General features: G+C 38.6%; 1 protein-coding gene across 1 annotated transcript in view; it reads right to left on the bottom strand.

Annotated features, from left to right (window-relative positions):
• The window catches only part of CARPA (Carbonic anhydrase-related protein A), a 134,360-nt gene that overhangs the window by 19,792 nt on the left and 90,328 nt on the right, over positions 1 to 24,240 (bottom strand). The window contains exons 3-6 of the mRNA XM_073972906.1: positions 22,385 to 22,521; positions 22,130 to 22,321; positions 21,790 to 21,952; positions 10,001 to 10,155 (exon numbers count right to left, since the gene is read on the bottom strand). Coding sequence (XP_073829007.1) covers positions 10,001 to 10,155; positions 21,790 to 21,952; positions 22,130 to 22,321; positions 22,385 to 22,521 — 647 coding nt within the window. The remainder of the gene's footprint in view (positions 1 to 10,000; positions 10,156 to 21,789; positions 21,953 to 22,129; positions 22,322 to 22,384; positions 22,522 to 24,240) is intronic.

Raw genomic sequence — 24,240 nt, 5'->3', positions numbered from 1 at the left:
AGACGAAATTTTTGAAAGTTCAGCCATATTCCTAGAAACCCAACGAAAACCAAAACGATCTACTCTTAGGCTTCGTAAGTTCTTTAGAGAAAGAAAAATTGGTTCCAAATACATTATTTCGAGTATCGTCAATGGACCACAGGACCAAAGACTTTACGCAAAAGTTTCATTTTTACATTTCAAGGAACTTGGACTACTAGACACTGGCGCGAATGTCAGTTGTCTAGGTTCAGAATTAGCCCAGAACGATTTTTCATGCTTTAAAGAATTTCGCGACTTCAAGTCTAATGTAAAAACTGCCGATGGCAAACGACAGAAGGTTACAGGGTTCCTCGATGTAGACGTTTCTTTTCGAAATCAAACACAAAATCTCCGAGTATTAATCGTTCCATCATTAAGCCAGCGTCTCATACTAGGCTTAGACTTTTGGAAGAAGTTTCAACTTGCTCCCGATATTTTCGAGTCGGTAATGGTGTCTGGTCCTTCCGATTCTAAAATGTCTGCTCTATTGTCGGATATGTCTGTTTTCAAATCTGAAACCAAACAATCTGGTACATCAGATCCTAATTCCTATCCTTTAACTCCTATCCAACTTCAGCAATTAGAAACCGTCAAATCATTATTCCCCAATTTCGAAAAGCAAGGACTAGGTAGAACCAGCTTGATCAAGCATGACATTGACGTTGGCGACGCCAAGCCTGTCAAGCAAAGGTTCTACCCAGTTTCTCCGGCTGTCGAAGACTTGATTTATAAAGAGATTGACAGAATGTTGGATTTAGGAGTTATAGAACCATCCGTGTCACCCTGGAGTAGTCCAATGAGGCTGGTCCTTAAACCCAATAAAGTCCGTTTGTGTCTTGATGCACGGAAGTTAAATTCCGTCACCATCAAAGATGCATACCCCCTTCCAAATATTGAGGGGATATTCGCCCGTCTGCCCAAAGCCAATTTGATCTCCAAGATCGATTTAAAAGATGCCTTTTGGCAAATCGGCCTAACCGACCAAGCAAAACCTCTGACAGCGTTCACAGTCCCTGGTAGACCACTATACCAGTTCGTGGTCATGCCATTCGGACTGTGTAACGCTCCTCAGACCATGTGCCGATTGATGGACGAGTTGATACCTGCCGATTTACGGAGATGTGTTTTTGGTTACCTCGATGACCTAATTATTGTCTCCGAGGATTTTCAATCCCATTTAATGGTCCTTATGAGGATAGCCGAACAATTTAGGACCGCTAATTTAACTATTAATGTGTCCAAAAGCCACTTTTGTGTGACTGAAGCCAAGTATTTAGGGTTTATAATTGGACACGGAGGCCTAAAGACCGACCCGGATAAGGTAGACTGCATTCTCTCGTGGCCAATTCCAAAGAACCTCAAGCAGGTGCGTGGCTTTTTAGGTCTTTCCGGATGGTATAGACGCTTCATAGAGAACTTCTCTTCTGTAGTCTATCCCATAACTGAACTTCTGTCCACAAAAAGAAAATTTGTTTGGACAAAAGAAGCTGATGAAGCCTTCAAAACCGTCAAAAAACTTTTGACCTCAGCACCCATTCTGATAAATCCAGACTTCTCCAAAAAATTTTACATTCACTGCGATGCAAGTGATTATGGAATTGGAGCTGTCTTGGTGCAGATGGATGAGAACGGTGATGAAAAGCCAGTAGCATATATGTCAAAGAAGCTTAATTCCGCACAGCGGAATTATAGTGTGACAGAAAGAGAGTGCTTGGCGGCTGTAGAGGCTATAAAGAAGTTCAGGTGCTATGTTGAACTTCAGCCATTTGAAATCATTACAGATCATTCCAGCTTAGTCTGGTTAATGAAACAACAAGACCTGACCGGTAGACTTGCGAGATGGGTATTTAAGCTCCAAGGCTACAAATTTACCTTCAGTCACCGGAAAGGAAAGGACAACATAGTACCTGACGCTTTATCTCGTATCCACTGTGGTGAAGTCTCAGCCATAGACTCCTATGAGCCGGAAATAGATTTATCGTCTGCACATTTTCTTGATCCCGATTACACCTCACTCAAAGAAAAAGTACTATCGAATCAATCGAAATATCCAGACGTGAAAGTGATAGACAATTTCATATACATTCGAACTGAGCACTATAATGGTGACCCAGATCAACAAGAAACAACGTGGAAGTTGTGGATACCATTAAACATGCGCCATGACGTCATATCCAGATTTCACAGCAGTCCAACAGCTTGCCATGGTGGTATGTTGAAAACCCTGGATCTCATCAGAAGAAGTTTCTTTTGGCCAGGCATGATAAGGGACGTTAGAGATTTTGTTCGAATGTGTGAAACCTGCAAGACAACCAAAGCGCCGAATCAAGTGCTTAAGCCTGAAATGGGTAAAGCAGCAACTTCGGTCAGACCATTTCAACGTTTATATGTTGATCTTTTGGGCCCCTACCCTAGGAGTAGGCGTGGCAATATCGGTATACTGATTGTATTAGATCATCATTCGAAATTTCACTGGCTTTGGCCGTTAAGAAAATTTACTTCGTCTGCGATTCAAGAGTTTTTACTGTCCCAGATATTTCATGTGTATGGGGTACCAGAAATATTAATAAGCGACAATGGCTCACAGTTTAAGAGTAATGAATTTAACGCTTTTCTGACGACTCTTGGCATTGCCCACACTTATACTGCTCTATACTCTCCCCAGTCGAACGCGTCTGAACGCGTAAACCGCTCGATTTTAGCAGGTATAAGGTCATTTTTAAAAGGAGACCATCGACTGTGGGACGAGAACTTAAGCTCTGTAAGTTGTGCATTAAGAAATTCCGTACACCAGGCCACGAAGTATTCCCCATATCATAGTTTGTTTGGTTTCGATATGATCACACATGGTACCTCATATCAACTTCTCCGAAACCTGCAAATGTTAGACGAGCCTTACAATATTCTTTCCCGAGATGACAGCCTTAAGCTCCTACGATCAAACATTAGAAAACATATATCTGAAGCGTACAAACGAAATCAGTCTCAATACAATCTGAGAGCAAGGCCAATATGTTTTGATGTAGGCCAAGAAGTATTCAGAAGGAACTTCGCACAAAGTAGTGCTGAGAAGTCCTTCAACGCAAAACTTTCTCCTCTTTTTATAAAATCCAAAATTAAAGAAAAACTTGGTCAAAATTATTATGTTTTGGAGGACATGAACGGTAAAGTAGTCGGAACCTTTCATGCAAAGGATATCCGAACATAAATGGTCTCCAATTAATATTGCATGTAATTACGCAATATTACTTGGTTTGTAACAATTGCATTTTAACGGCCTATACATAATAAACTACATGCTTTCGTACCACCCTGTATCACCCTGTTGTTGTTACCCACTAATATGAGGTAAATCTATTACAATTGATATTCAACCCAAAAACAACAATGTAATGATATGCAAATGAGATCTCAATTGCGATGTTGTTGTACTCCCGCTATGGAAAAAACCAGAACTTATGACTAGACAAACGCACAAGCCAAATTTCTTTTTCTTCCAACATTCGACCTGCAAAGAAGTTCTAATTAGTACAGACAACAATTCAGTTCATAGTAGTCTGTCCAAAATTGTCTATTTAATTATTTTTTTAAAGTGCAGTCAAAATTCACATGTATTAAGATTTGCTTAAATATAATAAAATAAACTTTAAGATTTGCGGAAATAAAATACACCAGCTTTAAAATTTGCTTAAATAAAAATAGAAAAATCCACATAAAATCTCAAGGAAATATTCTGGAATTATTACATACATCTGCCTTAATCCAATAAATTAGTGAAGTGAATCATTGACAGTTAAATATTGGCATACACTCTACCCCGGTAAATTTCCTTGCTAAACGACATTGTTGAAGAGAAGTCGTCAGAACACGTGCGGAAGCCGGGGCAACAGAAAACGTGTATACACGCTATACCAGGCTCCAATACTTTTCGTGCATCATATTGCCTAAGAAACTTCAATACGCCGAAACTAGTCTTAAAGCTGCTTCAAACTGACGGTTTTTTATGGAAAATTCCCAAAGGCAAACCACCACTATTTGCAAATTAGCACCACAAGAGCCTACAACAGCAAGTATTTCCATAACCTCCCCAGGATCTATATATTTGGTCCAGAAATTCCATAAGCCAACGGTTTTGGGACTGCTGTTAATTTCATTGCCAAGACACTAAAAGGAAAATACACAAAGTCACTGATATTGCACATGTTTCGAGTTTTGAAATCATGGCAAAATTGCCCAATAAGGAGAAAAAGTCAGCCATTTTTATATTCAATTAAGTATAACCTCAACCCATAAATTATCTATTTAAAAGTATATGCATTCTAATGATTAAGCTATATTAATATATACATTTCTTTAATTTAAGGTATAATTCCATATGTTAATACACATTTTCTAAGATTCACCCTAATATTCATAAATCGCAACAATAATCTCGAACAAACATACATACATTTAATAGCTAAGCGAAAAAAATTTGGATATACCTAAGCGTTAACAGTGATCATAAAAATCATATTGAGTGTTTGATCGAACATCATTAGTATGATCACATATCAATAACTGCAAGCACATTATCATCGACCCTTCATTACGAACATCATCATCATCACATTGCAATTCATTGGAGGCCTTCAACGTTTTTGCTGTTTGGTGAGTACGCATAAGCATTATGTAATTATTGTTTAATCTCTTGCATATCACGATGTTTTGTTTTTGTTGATTGGGGCTTGCAATTATTATTTTAATCTCCACTATTTGTTATTGTTTTATGGATATCTCATTTGAATAATAAGGGTTACCAATGAGTGTATTCTATTGTTGATATTTGTTGCAATTTATGAAATTTAGAATATTGTTAAGCATAAAATTTGCTATCCAAACTCATGAAATTATTCACGCATAAACATAAAAGCATACTTTAAATGATATTTGTTCGATTCTGAAATTAATAGTGAATAGAAATAGAAATTTCTATCCAATAATGTTACAAATATGATTAAATCAGGAAATTATTAGTCAGGATTTTAATAAGTAGAATAAATACATTTTCTCTCCTGTATGGATATTTACAAAATTATTTGAATAAATAACCTTCAAAATGAAAAATTGGTAAATAAACAAGATTGTGTTTTCATACGAATGATGTGGTAGAGTTAAGCTAGGTTGAAGTCAAGCTATGGGGTTCTATTAAATACTTCTAGCGCTATTAGGACCATGGAAAGGGTGGGTCAAGATGCGCAATCTCTCGAAAACATCAGAGAGATAAAAATATGTTAAAGAGTTGAATGCTTTCCGTTGTTTTGGGGTAACTCAATAGTTTATTTTTTTTTGTTTTGTTCCTGTAGTAATACATTTTACTGCTATTAACTAGTACACTTTTTCAATAAAAAGGGAGTCTAAAATATTTTTTGTAATAAATCTAGTTCTGCGGAGAAGGACGAGAACCCCCCACCGGCTGAAGCTTAGCTTTACAAAGGCTCCCGTAGTCCTCTCTCACAAAGAACATTAGGTAACAACATCTTACCAACAGCAATATTAATGTCTGTCCAGATGGTACATTACAGAGCCCCCAAGTTGCCACAAAACTACTCTACCAAAAATTGTTAACATAGGTCCATGTCTCGGTACCTTCCGATTTTCGGTATTTAGAGAATTGAACTATATTTTTTGACCAAACTGCTTGCAATTTATCATTTGAGATTCCTAGTGGTCAAAAAATGTCTCCACCAAAATCGTCAACATAGGTCCATGTTTGTATTTTGAGGATTTTTGCTACATTTTTGGGCCGAACTACCTATAATTTCACATTTGACTTTCTCAATGGTCACAAAATATCTCCACTAAAAATCGTCAAAATAGATCTATCATTAGGTATACAACCCCATATAAGGGTACTCCAGATTTTCGGTATTTTGAGAACTTTAGCTACAATTAATGTAGGGGATGGAAGATACCCAAAGCCCAGGATTTATCTTCCTCTTATCTTATCCTCTTTTTCATCTCAAGTGGACACTGACCTCCCCGTGGTGTCACCTGGGGAACTGCATTTAACACCCGTTAAAGGTAGTGAGCTAACATGTGCCGCGCGTTCATCCATAAGAACGTTAAAAACTTGGGTTTAGGCGTCGGGTTAGTAACCCTCCCCTAGAAAAAACAGCCTACTATGAACAAACGAAAGAAAAGCAAAACAAACCTCTCTAAAGTTAACGAACCCCGCAAATGTTTTAAGGACCATAATCTGCGAATCTGCACCTGGAATGTTCGCACTCTTTACAGAGAAGGTGCAGTTTACGCATTGGCAGATGTACTTGAAAAGTACAAGGTCTAAATTACTGCCATACAGGAAATACGATGGAACGGTCACAACAACACCTAAAGGTGACGCACTGTACTATAGCTGCCATGACACAGAGCATGGGTTTGGTTGCGGATTTGTAGTTGGTCGGAGGTTAAAACATCTGGTCTCCAGCTTCACCCCAGTGAATGAAAGACTCGCTGCAATTCGATTAAAAGCAAAATTCTTCAACATCAGCTTTATTTGCTCTCATGCTCCCACTGAAGACAAGGACGAACAGACCAAAGATATATTTTACGAGCGCTTAGAAGAAACATACGACCGTTGCCCTGCCCATGACATTAAAATTATACTAGGCGATTTTAATGCCAAAATTGGAAAGGAGAATATCTTTGGCCCAACAGTCGGGAAATTCAGTCTCCACAGTGAAACATCTGACAATGGTATGAGACTGATAGACTTTGCAGCTGCAAGAAACATGGTAGTTAGCAGTACCAGATTTAAGCATCTCGATATTCATAAGGGCACCTGACTGTCGCCAGATCAAAGAACAAGAAATCAAATTGATCACGTTGTGATAGAAGGAAGACAGGCATCAAGCGTGTTGGATGTACGATCGTTCCGAGGTGCAAACATAGACTCGGACCACTACCTTGTTGCAGCAAAGGTACGTACCAGATAAACGTAGAAAACAAAGTACGAACAGACACAACACGGAAGTTGGACATCGGTAAGCTGCAATCACAACAGATAGCCACAGCATATTTCATTCAACTGGCCCAACTGCTTAATCAAAGCACTCCTCGTCCCGATAACATATCAGGACAATAGCAAAACATTGCCCACTCCATGCAAACAGCCGCAAAATCAGTACTTGGATACCAGAGAACTCCACCGAGGAATCCATGGTATGACCAGGAGTGTCGTGCTGCTACCGAAGAGAAAATGCGGCATATAGGGCTACTTTACAATCAGTAGCAATGCGTAGCGCACGAGAGAGTTATCGGGAGAAAAGGAGAGAGGAGAAACGTCTTTTTCACAGGAAAAAGAGAGAGATGGAAAAGCGGGAGTGTGAACAAATCGAGATGTGCAGGGGACAGAATGAAGTCAGAAAATTCTACCAAAGAGTGTAACATCAAACCGATGGCTTTGGAACTGGCACATTCTTCTGTAGAGATCAGCAGGGTAATCTGGTAACTGATACAGATAGGGTGCTAAGGATATGGAAAGAGCACTTTTCCAAACTGTTGGTATCCAACAGTAGCGAAGTCGACGAAGATACCACAGATCCAATCCCAGAAGATAGTATTGAATGTATACCACCCTGCCAAGATGAGGTAAAGACAGCAATAAACCGGCTGAAGAATAATAAGGCAGCTGGAGCTGATAGCCTACCAGCCGAGCTGTTTAAAATCGAAGGCGATACGCTGATAAGGTGTATGCATCAGCTAGTTAGCTTCATCTGCAGGACGCACGCGTACCCGTTGATTGGAACCTGAGCATTCTGTGTCCCATCCATAAGAAAGGAGATAAGACTCTATGCTCCAACTACAGGGGTATAACTTTTCTCCCTATCGCCTACAGAATACTGTCAGGGATATTGTGCGAACGACTAAAGCCCATGGTCAACGAAATAATTGGACCATATCAATGCGGCTTTAGACCTGGCAAGTCCACCATTGACCAGATATTTACCCTGCGGCAAATCCTGGAGAAGACCCAATAGATACAGATCGACACCTACCACCTTTTTGTCGATTATAAAGCAGGCTTCGACAGCCCGCTACGTTCAAAGTTATTCCAAGCAATGTCTGAATTTGGTATCTCCGCAAAGCTCATTCGGCTTTGTAAAATTACTCTAACTGACACAAGATCTTCAGTTAAAATAGGAAAGAACCTCTCCGAAGAGTTTTGTAGCAAAAGAGGTTTTATGCAAGAAGACAGTCTTTCATGTGATCTTGTCAACATCCTGCTAGAAAAGGTTACACGAGAGGCAAACGTCAAAAGAAGTGGCACAATCTACACAAATAGCCAGATATAACTTGCTTATGCTGATGATATAGACATCATGGGACGATCAGTAAAAGAAGTAACCGATACCTTTATAAAGGTCGAAGGAGAATCTGCTAAATTGAGCTCGGACCATCTGTGGAATTTGGTTTCTATAATATTGAGGTAGTAAAAGACTTCGTCTACCTCGGCACCTCCGTAAATAATAAAAAGAAGAAGTGTATTGGCCAACAGATGCTACTTTGGCTTAAGCACCCGTGCTGATGTATGGAAGCCTGGTTACATGCGCAAGCAGATAAGGCAGTGCTTGGCGTGTTTGAGAGAAAGAATAGATGGCGTAAACAAGTGGATGAAGAGATGACAAGGTGCGGTATTCCAAAAAGCGAAGCACTAAACAGAGGGAATTGGAGATCTTTTCTTAGTTCGGTCTATGGAACAAATTTGGTATGGGGGTACCTCACAATTTTCTGATATATTTTTATACCCTTAGCATATATGCTAACGAGGATACATACACTTTCATATTGATAAAATGTGTCTCTTCTATATAATGGTTTTAGATCCCAAGTATGTTTGGACGAAATCCGTTTTAGGCAATTTGGGGTTGGTTTAGCTATGTCCGTCCTTCTGTCTGTCTGTCTGTTTGGCTGGTTGGTTGGAGCGCACGATAACTCTCGAACGGACCAACCGATTCGGTCCAAAATTTGGCTTTCGTAATATTTTGTACAAACTAAGTTTAAGTTCGAAGATGGGTTATATCGGTCCACTCCTTCCGGAACCTCCCCCACAAAAGATCGAAAATGTCCGAAAAGTTTGTTTGTGTAACCGATTTGGTACATACTTTGCACATCGTGAAATTTCTACAAGACTTAGATGAGACTCTAATATGGACCTCGTATGAGCAAATAGCCTTAAAGGTGCCAAAAATCCCTATGACACCGCGTGTAGTGGTTGGAGCGCAAGATAACTCTCAAAAGGATCTGCCGATTCAGTCCAAAAATTGGCATTCGGAATATTTTGTCCAAACTTAGTATAAGTTCGTAGATTGGTTATATCGGCCCACTCCTTCTGGTGGGACATTCGTGCCTCAATTACGACAGTAAACGTTTTCATATCGGTCCTCTTCTAAGGGAACCTCTACCGCAAAAGTTCAACTTGTGTGTCTAAGTGCAGTTTAGCGTTTTTTCTTTTGGAAATGAGTTCCGATGCAGTTTGTTGCGGTTCTATTTACAGCGGTATTATGTTTTCTGTGGACAAGTACATGCTTTCAACACTTTTGATCCTAATCCACATCCACCATCCATCCATTTTTCACATTTTTCCAAAAAGGGCCACAAAATTCTGAAAAGACTTTAAATACTTTCGATCTTTCCGAAAATGAAAGCTTCAATTCACATGGGCTAAAATTATGATTTAATAGTTTTGAAAATGTGCCAACTGAATTTCCGCAATAATTTTTACTCTCATGCTTGTCAATGTGCCAACAAGTGATTATGTAACAATTTTCTCACAAATTAAATTTACATTTTTATTACATTGCCACTAATTGGTTATTAATAAGGTTTTTATTATTTAATAAAAACAAAAAAATAATAATAATTTATGAAATAAATAAAGTTGTTATATAAATAAATAAAGTTGTTATGTTGCTATATATTTTTCCACCCCACTTACCTCTTGTTTTGTTATATAAATTGGCTTATTAACTATTATCCAGACAGTACTTTCCCAACAGCCGGGATGTGTGGTGGATCCTTCGTATGTTATATAATGATCGGTATTTGGCAGTAGAGCACGTACAGACAAGTGTCTAATGGGCGTTGAAAAACCTACAAAAAATAGAAAAAGGAGAAAGGGTGAAATATAAGCCAAAAAGTGCATTGCGTGTTTTGAATTTGCGTTGAGGTTTAAATTTATTTATTCACGTAAGGGAATTCCAATTAAAGTTATTCACATGACATGGTGAAACGTGCTTAGAAAAGTAAAAGTAAAAAAGGGAATTTTTTGTTTGTTTGAAATTGCATAGGGGTTTTGGATTAGCATTTATATTTTAAAATTGCTTAATATTTCAGATCATTAAGACTTACTTCTTTGTCTGAAAATGGCTTTCTCGAAAATGCTATATGCAAAAATATGAACAAATATGGGAAAATGGGGGGAGATGCCCTAAGGAGAAAACCGATATGACCACTTTTATTGAAGTTAAACTAAATTTAGACAAAATATTGGGATATCCAAAGCTTGGAAATTCTTAGTGTCATTTTTATACCCTCCACTATAGTATGGAGTGTATATTAAGTTTGATTTTCTGTTTGTAACACATCGAACTAATCATTTGCTACCATATAAAGTATATATATATATTCTTGATCAATATAAAATCCTAAGACGATCTAGCCATGTGTTTGTCTGTCCGTCTGCTGTAATCATTCTAGCGTTCGCAATAATTGAGCTAGAGCCCTATATTTTTGCACCCGAGTGTCTTTTCTTCATAGGCAGGTCAAGTTCGAAGATGGGCTATATCTATCCACGTTTTGGTATAGCATCTCAACCTAAAACCGTCACAGTAGGTCCATGTTTGTGCATAGCCCCCATATAACGGTGCCTCCAGAATTTCGGTATTTTGAGGATTTTAGCTAAATTTTTTAATCGAACTACCTGTAATTTGACGTTTGAGGTTTCCAGTCGTCACAAAACATCTCCACCAAAAACCGTCAACATAGGTCCATGTTTTGGTATAGCCCCATATAAAGGTACCTCCCGAATTTCGGTATTTTGAGGATTTTAGCTAAAATTTTTAATCGAACTACCTGTAATTTGACGTTTGAGGTTTCCAGTGGTCACAAAATATCTCAAACGAATAAGTAGTCAACAGGTCCACGTTTTGGTACAGCCTCTCGATTTTCGGTGTTTTGAGGACTTTAACAACAATGTTTAACCGAACTATTTGTAATTCGACATTTGAGGTTCCCAGTGGTCACAAAACTTCTCCACCAACAATTATCAACATAGGTCCACACTTTGATTTATCCCCATATAAGGTTGTCAGCCGATTGAAGACATTTCTATACACATTTTTACCTTATTTAGGTATCAGTGGTCAGAGAATATCTCCGCATCAAATTGTGAACAGGATAGAAAATAATAATTCCATTTTAGTTCAGAATATTTTATGGTGGAGGGTATAAAAAGTTCGGCCCGGTCGAACTTTTGGTGGGAGGTACCAAAAATTTGAAAATTTGATATTGCCCATCTTTGAACTTAAACTAAGATTGGGCAAAATATTATGAAGAGACTTGTACAGTCGAAAGGGGTATTGCGCATACAAGTTGTCACAAAAAATCGAAGCTATTCGAGACTAGGTCTTTTCCGAAATTTTGTGTGTGATGTACCCGAAGAAGTGAACTGATATAGTCCATACTTCAACCTGATCTATGTCTGGTAGAGATATTACGATATGCTAAGTCTGGACCAAATCGGTTACTGCCTTCGACAGTTAAAGTTCCCACCATTTTAGCGGAATATTTTGAACTTTTGTGTTGGAGGTACGGGAAGAGGTGGACGGATATGACCCATATTCGAAATTAAACAAAGGTCCACATTGTGGACCGAAACGGCTGATCCGTTCAACAAATATCGTGCGCCCCCGCCAGTACACATGCAGCTCCAGCCAGAGCCGTAGGGCTTTTTACGGCTTTCAGGTCATTTTCTCAGAAATATGGACTTACCCCTGATAAAACTTGTACCTTCATAATGGGGGCAGCGAAGTTATCACAACAAACATTAAAAGGATTCGAGAGCAGCTCTTAAACTGCACTTTTCCGAAATTTTGTATTCAAGGTACCCGAAGGAGTTGACATATATAGTCCATATTAGAATCTGATCTGTGTCATGTAGAAATAGATTATGCGCAAAGAATAGATCAAATCGGTAACTGCCTTCGAGAGTTTTCGGCAGAGCATTTTAGCGATAAGTTTTAAACTTTTGTGGGGGAGATACCCGCAGGAGTTTGGACCAAAAAAATTTGATATCCTGCCTTAGTTGTATTTCTACGAAACATTCCAGTGGAGAGGGGTTGTCTTGTTTTGCAAACAATTTCGTTGGTTATCGTCTGCTAAATCGACTCCAAATTGTCTGAAACGGACTTCGTCCAAACCTAGTTGGGGTCTAAAACCATTATTTCGATGAGGCACAATTTGGCCGTATGAAAGTGTATACCCTCGTTAGCTAAAAGGCTGAGGGTATAACAAGTAAAAAAGCTTCAGTCGGCTTTGTCGACAGAGGTATACCCTTAGCCTATATGTATCGAAGCTTTCATCTACGAACAGAATTTTGTGGCTCTTTTTGGACATTTGAACTTGCCGACAAAAATGTGGATTAGGATTAAAGTTCAAAATTTTGCGGAGGAGGTACTTGAAGGAATGGGCCGACATATGTAGTCCATTATGGAAGCTGACTTACTTTGGGGGTCACATTTTTTCCATTGATATAGCGCCCGCTAGTCTCCTTAGTGCGTCATAGTATAACTTTTGGGAAGCATTGACTTGTCCACGGAAAACATAACCTCGCAGTAAACGGGACCACAACAAACAGCATCGGTATACATTTCCAAGGATCTTCGAACAGACCCTAAACTGCACTTAGACATAAATGTTGATTTTTTGTGGGGGAGGTACCCTAAGGAGAGGACCGATATGGACCATTTTAGAAGTTAAACTAAATTTGAATAAAATATTAGGAGATCAAAAGTTTGGACCAAATTGGTTACCCCGCTCAAGATATATCGTGCATATCATTTTAGTGATTTTTTTTTTAATATTGGGGGAAATGCCGATATTGCTCATCTTTGAACTGAAACTAAGTTTGGACAAAATATGACGAAGACCAAATTTTGGACCAAATCGGTTGATCCGTTCGAGAGTTATCTTGCGCTCCAACCACTACACACGCTGTCATAGGGGTTGTTTTTTGTACCTTCCAGGCTATTTTCTCAAGAAGTATGGACTTGCCTCCGAAAAAACTCTTGCTGACGTAAAGGAGGCAGCGTATGCAAGTTGCTTCAACTGAAATGAAAGTGGTTCGAGAGCCGGCCTTAAAGTGAATTTATCCGAAATTTTGTGTGGGAGGTACGGAAGGAGTGGACAAATATAGTTCATATTAAAATCTGATCTATATCTGGCAGACATATTAGGATGTGTAAAGTATGGACCAAATCGGTTACTCCCTTCATTTTTGAACTTTTGTGGGGGAGGCACCTGAAGGAGTGGACCGATACAGCTTATCATCGAACTTAAATTAATTTTGGACAAAATATTACGAAAGCCAAATTTTTGACCGAATCGGTTGATCCTTTCGAGAGTTAGCGTGCGCCCCAGCCAGACAGGCGGACATAACTAAATCAAGTCCAAATTGTCTGAAACACATTTCGTCTAAACATACTTGGGGTTTAAAACCATTATTTCGATGAGGCACATTTTTCTCGTATGAAAGAGTAAAATCATTTCATTTTGCCCGTATGAAAGTGTATATACCCTCGTTAGCATAAATGCTGAGGGTATAATAATTATAGAAATACCCACCAATTGTATTCCATTCAATATCTTCATTTTTCCTGCTAAATAAACTTTAATTATGTCATGTACTTTTGCAACCAGTTTTTTCTAAGTCAAGAAATAAAATCGAAAATATTTGTTTTGTACACCACGTGCCTGCACACCCAAACAACTCTCAGGAAGTACTAAACGTCTACTAGCTACAAGTCATATTCATGTTTCTTGAATATCCTTTTCCTTTCTAAACACCTAAAATGAAGAAAGAGAAAAAACGGAACGACAACTTCCCAAAACTATGCTGCAATAACTTGTAGCAACGATGCACGTTTACTTCTTCTTCTCTTCATTTTACTGCCGTTCCATACACAAATAAACGACTTTTGGATAGAACGACTACGACTTCAAGAAGTTTATGGATATTAGTTGGCTTTCGCCAAAAGCCGTTGATATCGTCATTGCCACCACCATTAAAGCCAATAAAAATATTTCATAATGTGCACGTAATGCCGTTATATGTATTCCACCTTCACAAGAGTCGTATGAACCAAGGAACGAGCTACTAAGAAAAAAAGTAAAACTTTTCTAGGTTAAGTTTTCCCCAGAGCAGTGTGGAGAAAAGCATTTCATATTGCACCACCAACTGTCTTTGATTGTCGCCGTCTTTTTGCTCATTTCTGGCTGTTGTTATTTCACAATTTGTTTGTGGCTTATAATGGTTGCAAATTTGAAGCATAATTTTCATGCAACAGTCAGAAAGCCAACCAATTCGCCAGTCTACCCAGGTCTAACATCAATTGCCTAGTTTGTTGTTTGCATGACTGGCTGGCAGTCAGGGCAAAAGCCACTACTGTTGCTTGCAAATTTGCGCTTGTTTGTGTGTTTCTGATACATACTACACTATTCGTGTGAAAGTTGCAGCCAGCCCACCCACAGTGCCAGTGTGGTGGCGGAAATAGTGTGAAATTTTTAAACCAACACTTAAAGCTACCTATTTTTCACGTCTTTTATTTTGATGGTATTATAGCCATGAATGTGGGGAGGAGAATATCCTGTTGAATTGAATCCTGTTAAATTGATTTTTATTTATTATATTATATAAAGAAGGCTTCTTTTCGGTATCTGCATTCAATGCGCGTTAAATAGAGTTGGATCGCTATACAAGACAATGCGCTTTTAAGATCAAGGTGGTTAGGGAGTTGTGTCGAGGATCTAAATGGCCGACAAGGGCCTGGGCGTTAGGAACTTCACCTCCAGGGTAATGTTAGGTGGTACTTATCTGTATCATATTTTGCTCAAGCCGTTACTGCGTACGGGGACAATATGCAGTTAGAGGGGCCATCGATATCATCGACCCACAAAAATTATGCTGAAGTTCGTGAGATAGTCTGCTGATCGTTCTGGCTGAGGAGCAGTAGGCCAAATACCTAATGTCTCATTGTTAAAAACACCATAAACATAATTTGAAATGGTAAGTAGTATCTTACAGCCTCGTCGTTGGCTCAGGTCTCTTCTCGAAAGAAATACTGGCCATACTTCTACAGCGTCCTACATCAAGCTCGGTAAGAATTTTTGTCGAAAGTTGAGCGGCGCTCCTACCATTATAATCAAACACCGTCACATCAAAGCAATGGTGATCACTGAGCTACGGACAGTGAGAAGTGGAGGAAACGGTTAAGCATCTACTCTGCTTCTACCCTGCAAAAATACAAGAATGATTAAAATACTAAGACACCAGTTTCTTTCTGATATCGCTCAAATAACTGAGCTAGCTCTGGGAGACCTTCTGTGATTTCTCAATTTATCAGGCTGAATTTAATTGGCAATATATAATAACAGAATAACAATCATTACATGAGGTCTACAATTCCGTTATTATTGTTATAACCTCCATCATACGTAGTATGGTGGGTATATTAAGTTTGCCTTCCTGTTTTATACCCTCAGCCTTTAGGCTAGATACGACCAAAAATGTGCATCATCGAAATAACGGTTTTAGACCCCAAGTATGTTTGGATGAAATTCGTTTCAGACAATTTGGAGTCGATTTCACGATGTCCGTCCGTCTGTCTGGCTGGTGCGCACGATAACTCTCGAACGGATCAACCGATTCAAACTAAATTTTGGGTCTCGTAATATTTTGTCCAAATTTAATTTAAGTTCGAAGATGGGCCATATCGGTGCACTCCCTCGGGTACTTCCCCCGCAAAGGTTAAAATTTGTCTGTAAAATGGTGTGAACGATAACTTTCGAAGAGAGCAATCGATTTGGTCCAAACTTTGCACATCGTATTATTCCTTCCAGATATAAATCGGGTTCGAATATGGACTATATCGATCTACTCCTGGAAAAGCGACGTTAAGCTCCTCTTGGATCGTTTTGATTTTTTTTCTCAGTAAGTTGTCCTATTGACCCCATTTACAACGGTACAATATTTTCCGGAGTAGGTCCATACTTCTTGAGATACTTCCCAAAGGCTCCAAAAACCCTGTCAGCACATAGTAAAATGTTTACTGTGCAAGATAATTCTAAAACTTTTTCAAAATTTTGTTTAATATTTCGACTTCTCTATGAATCAAAAGTTTGCTTACTAAAAATTTTATTCGTCGATGATTTGGTATTGCCCCACATTATGGTACCTACAGTAAGAAAATTCGTGATTGTTGTGATTTTTTTGTCAGTAGCTGAGGGTATATCTCCGTCAGCACAGCTGACTGATACTTTCTTACTTGTTATACCCTACACTACACTGTTCATTTGTATGTAGCATTCATAGGGAAATGATATGGACCCTTAGTTCTTTTGGGGATATACATAGAATCACTTTTTTAGTCAATTTATGCACGTCCGTCCGTTCGTCCATGTATTTTTGTTCGCAAAGTACAGGTCGCATTTATTATGCGATTCTGCTGAAGATTGGGGAATATCATTTTTTTGCGTTTGGAGAAAATCGGTTCAAATTTGGATATAGCTCCCACATGTATTTTCGGCTTGGTGCTTGGTGTATATGTCCGATTTCGATCAAATTCGGAATGTGTGACTGAATTCTGTGTAGAAATAAATATGTCAAATTATAACGAAATCGGTCCAGATTAAGACATAGCTCCCATATATAATTTCGGCCGATTTGCTGCACCAAACACGCTATGTGTGCCCGATTTTGAGGAAATTTGGAATGTGTGACTACATTTGGTCTAGAAATAAATGTGCCAAATTATATCGAAATCGGTTCAACTTTGGATATAGCTTCCATATATGTATAATTTCGGCCGATTTCTCGTATTTGCTGCACCAAACACGCTATATATGCCCGATTTCGAGGAAATTTGAAATGTGTGACTGATTTCGGTCAAGAAATATATTTGCCAAATTATTATATCAAAATGGGTTCAGATTTGGATATGGCTCCCATATATATTTTCAGGCTGATTTCATGTATTTGCTGCACCGAACACGCTATAAATGTCCGAGTCGATCTAACCAAGTCCGCCTGTCCATATATTGTAATTACTCTATAGTACACAATTGTTGGGCTAGGACGTTATATATTTACACCCGATGACAAGTTCGAATGCGAGGGACAAGTTCGTATACGGTATAACCCCAATATAACGGTATTTTAGTTATTTTGATGATTTTGGCTGCATTTTTGTCAGCTGTAATTTGACACTTAATTTTAACAGGTGTCCCAAGACTTTTTGTCAACAAAAAGGTCCATGGTTTGGTATAGCCCCCATATTACGGTATCTCCCGATCTTAGGTATTTTGAAGATATTTGCTACACTTTTGACCGAACTGCTTTTAATTTGAAATTTGAAGTTCCCAGGGGCCACACAAATTCTTAAAATTGTTAACCGAGCTAGCTATAATTTGATATTTGAAGTTCCCAGTGGTTACAAAAATTTTCCACCAAAAGTTGTGAACACTGGTCCATGTTCTTGTATATCCATGGTTTGGTATAGCCCCCATATAACAATAAAATAATAAAAATTGCCAAAACAGGTTCACGTACACACTGTACCAACCGGTCGAATTTCTCCGAAGACTTCAAGGAAAAATTGTGGTGTATCACTCAGAATTGACCACCGAACGATTATCATTTTGTGCTGATTCCAATGAGAACAAACCTTTTTTTACGGACAGAAATGTCCAAGAATTCCTCTATCTCACGTTATGTCCCATGACGATCTTGCCTTATGAGTTCACTCTGTTAGCCAATATAATCCTTCTTTTTATTTCACAACTGATGTTGTTTGTTGTGTTTACGGCGGTGCCGAGGTAGACGAAGTCTTTTACTACCTCAAAACAATAGAGCCAACTTCAACAGTTGGTCCGAGCTCTATGGACGCATTGCGCGTCGACACCATAAACTTGGTTTTATCGCCGTTCACTGCCAGACCCACTTTAGCAGATTCTCCTTCGATCTTCACAAAGATGTAGTTACTTACTTAGCTGGCCCATTACAGAACATTTGTTCCATAGACCAAACTAAGAAAAGATCTCCAATTCTCTCTGTTTTTCGCTTGGCTCTCTGGAATACCGCGCCTTTTCATCTCTTCATCCACTTGTTTGCGCCATCTATTCTTTGGCCTGCCAATTCTGCGTGCACCGCCATGTGACATGCATTCATAGGCCTTTTCAGTGGGTTCATCATCGCTCATTCTTATGATATGGCCTAGCCAACGCAATCGCTGCATCTCGATACTGTTAACTATATTCATGTCTTTGTATAGCTGATATAGCTCGTGGTTCATACGACGTCGATATTCACCGTCAACGCAAATCGGCCCGTAGATCTTTCGAAGAATTTTCCTCTCAAACACACAAAGCACTGCCTTATCTGCTTGCGCAAGTACCCATATCACAAAGATTGTATCACAAAGATATATGTTACTTCTTTTACTGATCGTCCTCTGATGTATATATCGTCAGCATAAGCAACTAACATGTGGCTATTGGTGTAGATTGTGTCATTTCATTTAACGCTTGCCTCTCGTATGACCTTTCTCAGCAGTATGTTGAAGAGATCACACGAAAGGCTGTCTCCTTGTCTGAAACTTCTTTTGAAATAAAACTGTTCGGAGAAGTTCTTTCCTACTTTAACTGAGGCCCTAGTGTCAGTTAAAGTCATTTTACAAAGCCGTATGAGCTTTGCGGGGATACCAAATTCAGACATGGCTTGGAATACCTTTGAACGTAGGGGGCTGTCGAAGGCTGCCTTATAATAAACAAAAAGATGGTAGGGTAGAGATCAGAATCTCTTGGGTCTTCTCTAGGATTTGCCGCAGGATAAATATCTGGTCAATGGTGGACTTGCCAGGTCTACAGCGGCATTGATATGGTCCAATTATTGCGTTGACCACAGGCTTTAGTCGTTCGCACAATATCCCTGACACTATCTTGTAGACAATAGGAAGAAGACTTATGCCCCTATAGTTAGAGCATACAGTCTTACCGCCTTTCTTGTGTACGGGACACAGGATGCTCAGGTACCAATCGTCGGGTCAGCGTTCTTCCTGTCAGATGGTGCTAACTAGCTGATGCATACACCTTATCAGCTGGTAGGCTATCTGCTCCTGTTGCCTTATTATTCTTCAGCCGTTTTATTGCTGCCTTTACCTCATCTTGGCCGTGTGATATACATTCAATACCATATTCTGGGATTGGATTTGTGGTATCTTCGTCGTCTTCGGTACTATTGGATACCAACAGGTTGGAAAAGTGCTCTTTCCATATCCTTAGCACCCTATCTGTATCAGTTACCAAATTACCTTGCTGGTCTCTACAGGAGGATGTGCCAGTGCCAAAGCCATCAGTTTGATGTTTCACTCTTTGGTAGAATTTACGGACTTCATTTTGGTTCCTGTACATCTGGATTTTTTCACACTCCCGCTTTTCCATTTCTCTTTTTTTCCTGCAGAAAAGACGTTTCTCCTCTCTCCTTTTCTCCCGATATCTCGCTCGTGCGCTACACATTGCTACGGGTTGTAATGTAGCCCTATTTGCCGCATTTTGCTCTTCAGTAGCAGCACGACACTCCTGGTCATAACATGGGGAGGCTGTTTGCATGGAGAGTGCAATAATTTGCCATTGTGTTGATATGTTAACGAGACGAGGAGTGCTTTGATTAAGCAATTGGGCGAGTTGAGTGGAATATGCTGTGGCTATCTGTTGTGATTTTAGCTTACCGATGTCCAATTTCCGAGTTGTGTGTGTTCGCTCCTTATTTGCTACGTTTAATCGGGTTCGCATATTGCTGCAACAAGGTGATGGTCTGAGTCTGTGTTTGCACCTCGGAACGATCGTACATCCAACACGCTTGATGCATGTCTTCAATCTATCACAACGTGATCAATTTGATTTTTGGTTCTTTGATCTGGCCACAGGCAGGTGCCCTTATGAATATCAAGATGCTTAAATCTGGTACTGCTAACTACCATGGTTTTGCAGCTGCGAAGTCTATCAGCCTCATTCCATTGTTCAATGTTTCGCTATGGAGACTGTATTTTCCGACTATTTCAAACGTTGTTGTGACGCCTTTCCAAATCTATCGTATTTCCAGTATGGCAGTAATGTCGGCCTTTTACTTCTGCCAATGCGAAACTGCACCTTCTCTATAAAGAGTGCGAACGATCTAGGTGCAGATTCGCAGATCATGGTCCTTAAAACGTTTGCGGGGTTCGTCAACTTTAGTGGGGGTTGTTTTTCTTTTCTTTCGTTTTTCCATAGTAGGCTGCTTTTTCTAGGAGAGGGTTACTAGCTCGACGACCAAACCCAAGTTTTTAACGTTCTTATGGGTGAACGCGCCGCACATGTTAGCTCACTAACTGTAACGGGTGTAAAAGGCAGTTCCCCAGGTGACACCACGGGGAGGTAAGTGTCCACTTGAGATGAAAGAGGGACCAAGATAAATCCTGGGCTTTGCCATGGTAGAGCCGGTCCGGACCGTTCCTTGGTATCTTTCGTCTCTACGTCACCCATTAAATTTATTGTATTGAATTTAAATTATTCTTCTTATTTCAAGAAATACATGGCAAAGATTATATTACGTTTGCTACTATTTGATAACCTAATTTAGTTTACATCAGAATGCTTTCAGTTGAATTTCTGTGACAAAATTAATTGAGCGCACCAATTTCATTCCTCCACAAAATATCAAAATGTTTCATATTAATAATTTCCACATTTAAGCAGAAATGGTTACCTTTTTAATGTACTTCAAACTCTTGAGGCAAATAAAAATGCCTTACTAGCACTTTCTCTAACCTACATTTACCACACAACTGCCCTACAACAATAATGCGTTCGTTAAATTGCATCCAATTTAGACATCTAGCATTTGGGGACCAACAACATTCCATGGGGGGTACAACAAAATAAGGTCATTAATATAAAAATCTATGATGTTTTTAAATGACCGGAAATATAAAGTCTTGTTAATGTCACAATATTTGACACCTGTTTACGCTTGACACTCGACATTCAACAAGAGTTACGGCAACGATAACATGCAACAGCAACATGCAGCCAGGATGACGATGACAACCCACACACCCACCCACCAGCTCCTAGAAAATCGAATTATGTGTATGCACAATCTGGACGACAACAACAACACCACTTCTATGTTTTACAAAGTGAACAACATCGATGTTGACCTACATTATTAAATTTTTAAACAACAATCATAGCATGTCGATGTCAATCTCAGCGTTCGGTGAATGGTTGGATAAAAGTCAAAAATAAGTTAAGGTATTTATGTGTGTGTGTGTAGGTGGTTTGGTGTGTGTGTGTGTGCATGCCATTTGGCTATTAATGGCCTTGTTTGTTTGTGTGCCTTTGTCCAATGATTTGTATTTGCCACAAAAAACCTCAATCTTGTATTGGCTTTCGTTGCCATTCATTTCTACTTACCTCGATAGACCACTTTGTTGAATGTGCTCGTTATGATGCGCAATTCAGGATTTGGCGTTTCACCAATTTGTACCATTAGCGAAAGGCCTACAATGCCTTGGGATTTGTGTTGTGCTTCGGACATATTGTGATACAATTCCTTGTTGAAGCCATAAATTTGTATCTGCAAAAAAGGATCACACACAAACAAAATAAATTGAAAATGGAAAATATTATGGAATTTTCGCATAAATAAAATTCACAAACACTCACACACACCCACAGACAATAAATTGTGGAATGCATTGAATGATGCTTTTTCAATAAATTAATTTTATGTAAACCAAAGAAAACGGCTTACCTCTCCCGGAAAACTATAACCCTGTACATAATGCTCCGAACCACGTGTATCCTGTGTACCATAGTGTATGTATATTTCTTCGAACTGATATTTATATGCCAGTGGACCACCGGATATATTCACATGCTGTTTGGTATCTTTGTCAACACGAAATACCAGCGATTGTCCCGTATTGTGTAGAGTTCCAGATACCTATTGAAGAGAAGGCATATCAAGGTCATAATTATTTGATTCGTTGATTGATTAGCTACATACCTTGTGTTTGTCTATGTGTAGTGGTCTTAGAAATGGATCGAACAGCAGTTTATCTGGCACAATATCGATGGGTGACTGTCGTCTACCTTTGTTGCACATATTCCATTGTGGATTTATAAGGCCCCAAAAACTTGGTCCTGTAAAAGAATGACAAAGAAATTAATTAAAATTTATAGACTTTTCATAAAAAATCGGCTTATTAAAAATGGTTGCTTTTATTGGCTCAAAATCCCTTTTGGTAAATTTTTAATTCATCTGTATATATAAAATTGAAATTTGTTTGTCTGTTTGTTTGTTTGTGCCTTATAGACTCGAAAACCGCTGAACAGATCTTATTGACATTTTTAGGGTACATTGCTACATGGACTGGAATGAAAATAATCTATATCATTTTTTGAAATTTCGCGTTGATCTGGAGATATAGCATCAAAACCGGAGGTCCCTCCAAAATATTTAGATTTTGTATGCAAATATCTTTAGAACTATTACAGATACAATCTCAAAATTTTGTATGTGTGACGGAATTTGATGTAGAAATAAATTTACCAAATTATATTCAAATCGGTGCAGATTTGGATATAGCTCCCACATACATATATTTTCGGCCGATTTCCTTATTTTATGTACCAAACATGTTATTTATGTCCAATTTCAATGAAATTTAAAATGTGTGACGGAACTTGGTCTGGAAATAAACGTGCCAAATTTTATCAAAATCGGTTCAGATTTGGATATAGCTCCCATATACATATATTTTCGGCCGACTTCCTTATTTTATGCACCAAACACGCAATATATGTCCAATTTCGCTGAAATTTTGAATGTCTTACGCAATTTGTTCTAGAAATAAATGTGCCATATTATATCGAGATTAGTTCAGATTTGGATATTGCTCCCATATACATATATTTGCGGCCGATTTCCTTATTTTATGCACCAAACACGCTATATATGTCCAATTTCGCTGAAATTTAGAATGTGTGATGGATATTGGCCTAGAAATATATGTGTCAATTTATGTAGAAATCGGTTCAGATTTGGATATAGCACCTATATATATTTTCTGCCGATTTCATGTATTTGAGACACCAAACACGCTATTTATATCCAATTTCAATAAAATTTGGAACATGTGACTGAACTTGGTCTATATGTCCAAAGTCGCTGAAATTTGGAATGTGTTACAGAACTTGGTCTAGAAATAAATGTGCCAAATTATATCGAAATCGGTTGAGATTTGGATATAGCTCCCATATATATTTTCGGCCGATTTCCCTATTTTATGAACAAAGCACGCTATATATGTCCAAATTCGCTGAAATTTGGAATGTGTTAAAGAACTTGGTCTAGAATTAAACGTGCAAATTATATCGAAATCAGTTCAGATTTGGATATAGCACCCATACATATTTTCGGCCGATTTCCTGTATTTTATGCACCAAACACGCTATATATGTCCAATTTCGCTGAAATTTGGAATGTGTTAAAGAACTTGGTCTAGAAATAAACGTGCCAAATTATATCGAAATCAGTTCAGATTTGGATATAGCTCCTATATATATTTTAGGCCGATTTCCCGTATTTGATGCACAAAACACGCTATATATGTCCAATTTCGCTGAATATTGCAATGTGTTACAGAACTTGGTCTAGAAATAAATGTGCCAAATTATATCGAAATAGGTTCAGATTTTTATATTGCTGCTATATATATTTTCGGTCGATTTTCTGCATTTGATGCATCAAACACGCTATATATGTCTAATTTCGCTGAAATTTGGAACGTCTGACGGAATTTGTTCTAGAAAAAAATGTGCCAAAATATATCGAGATCGGTTCAGATTTGAATATAGCTC

This window comes from Musca autumnalis, unplaced genomic scaffold (genome assembly GCF_047663935.1).
Source record: "Musca autumnalis isolate F117 unplaced genomic scaffold, ASM4766393v1 scaffold_3, whole genome shotgun sequence".
NCBI classification, from domain to species: Eukaryota; Metazoa; Arthropoda; class Insecta; order Diptera; family Muscidae; genus Musca; species Musca autumnalis.
The sequence above is the reverse complement of the archived record's forward strand: the minus strand, read 5'-3'. Positions and strand labels throughout refer to the sequence as shown.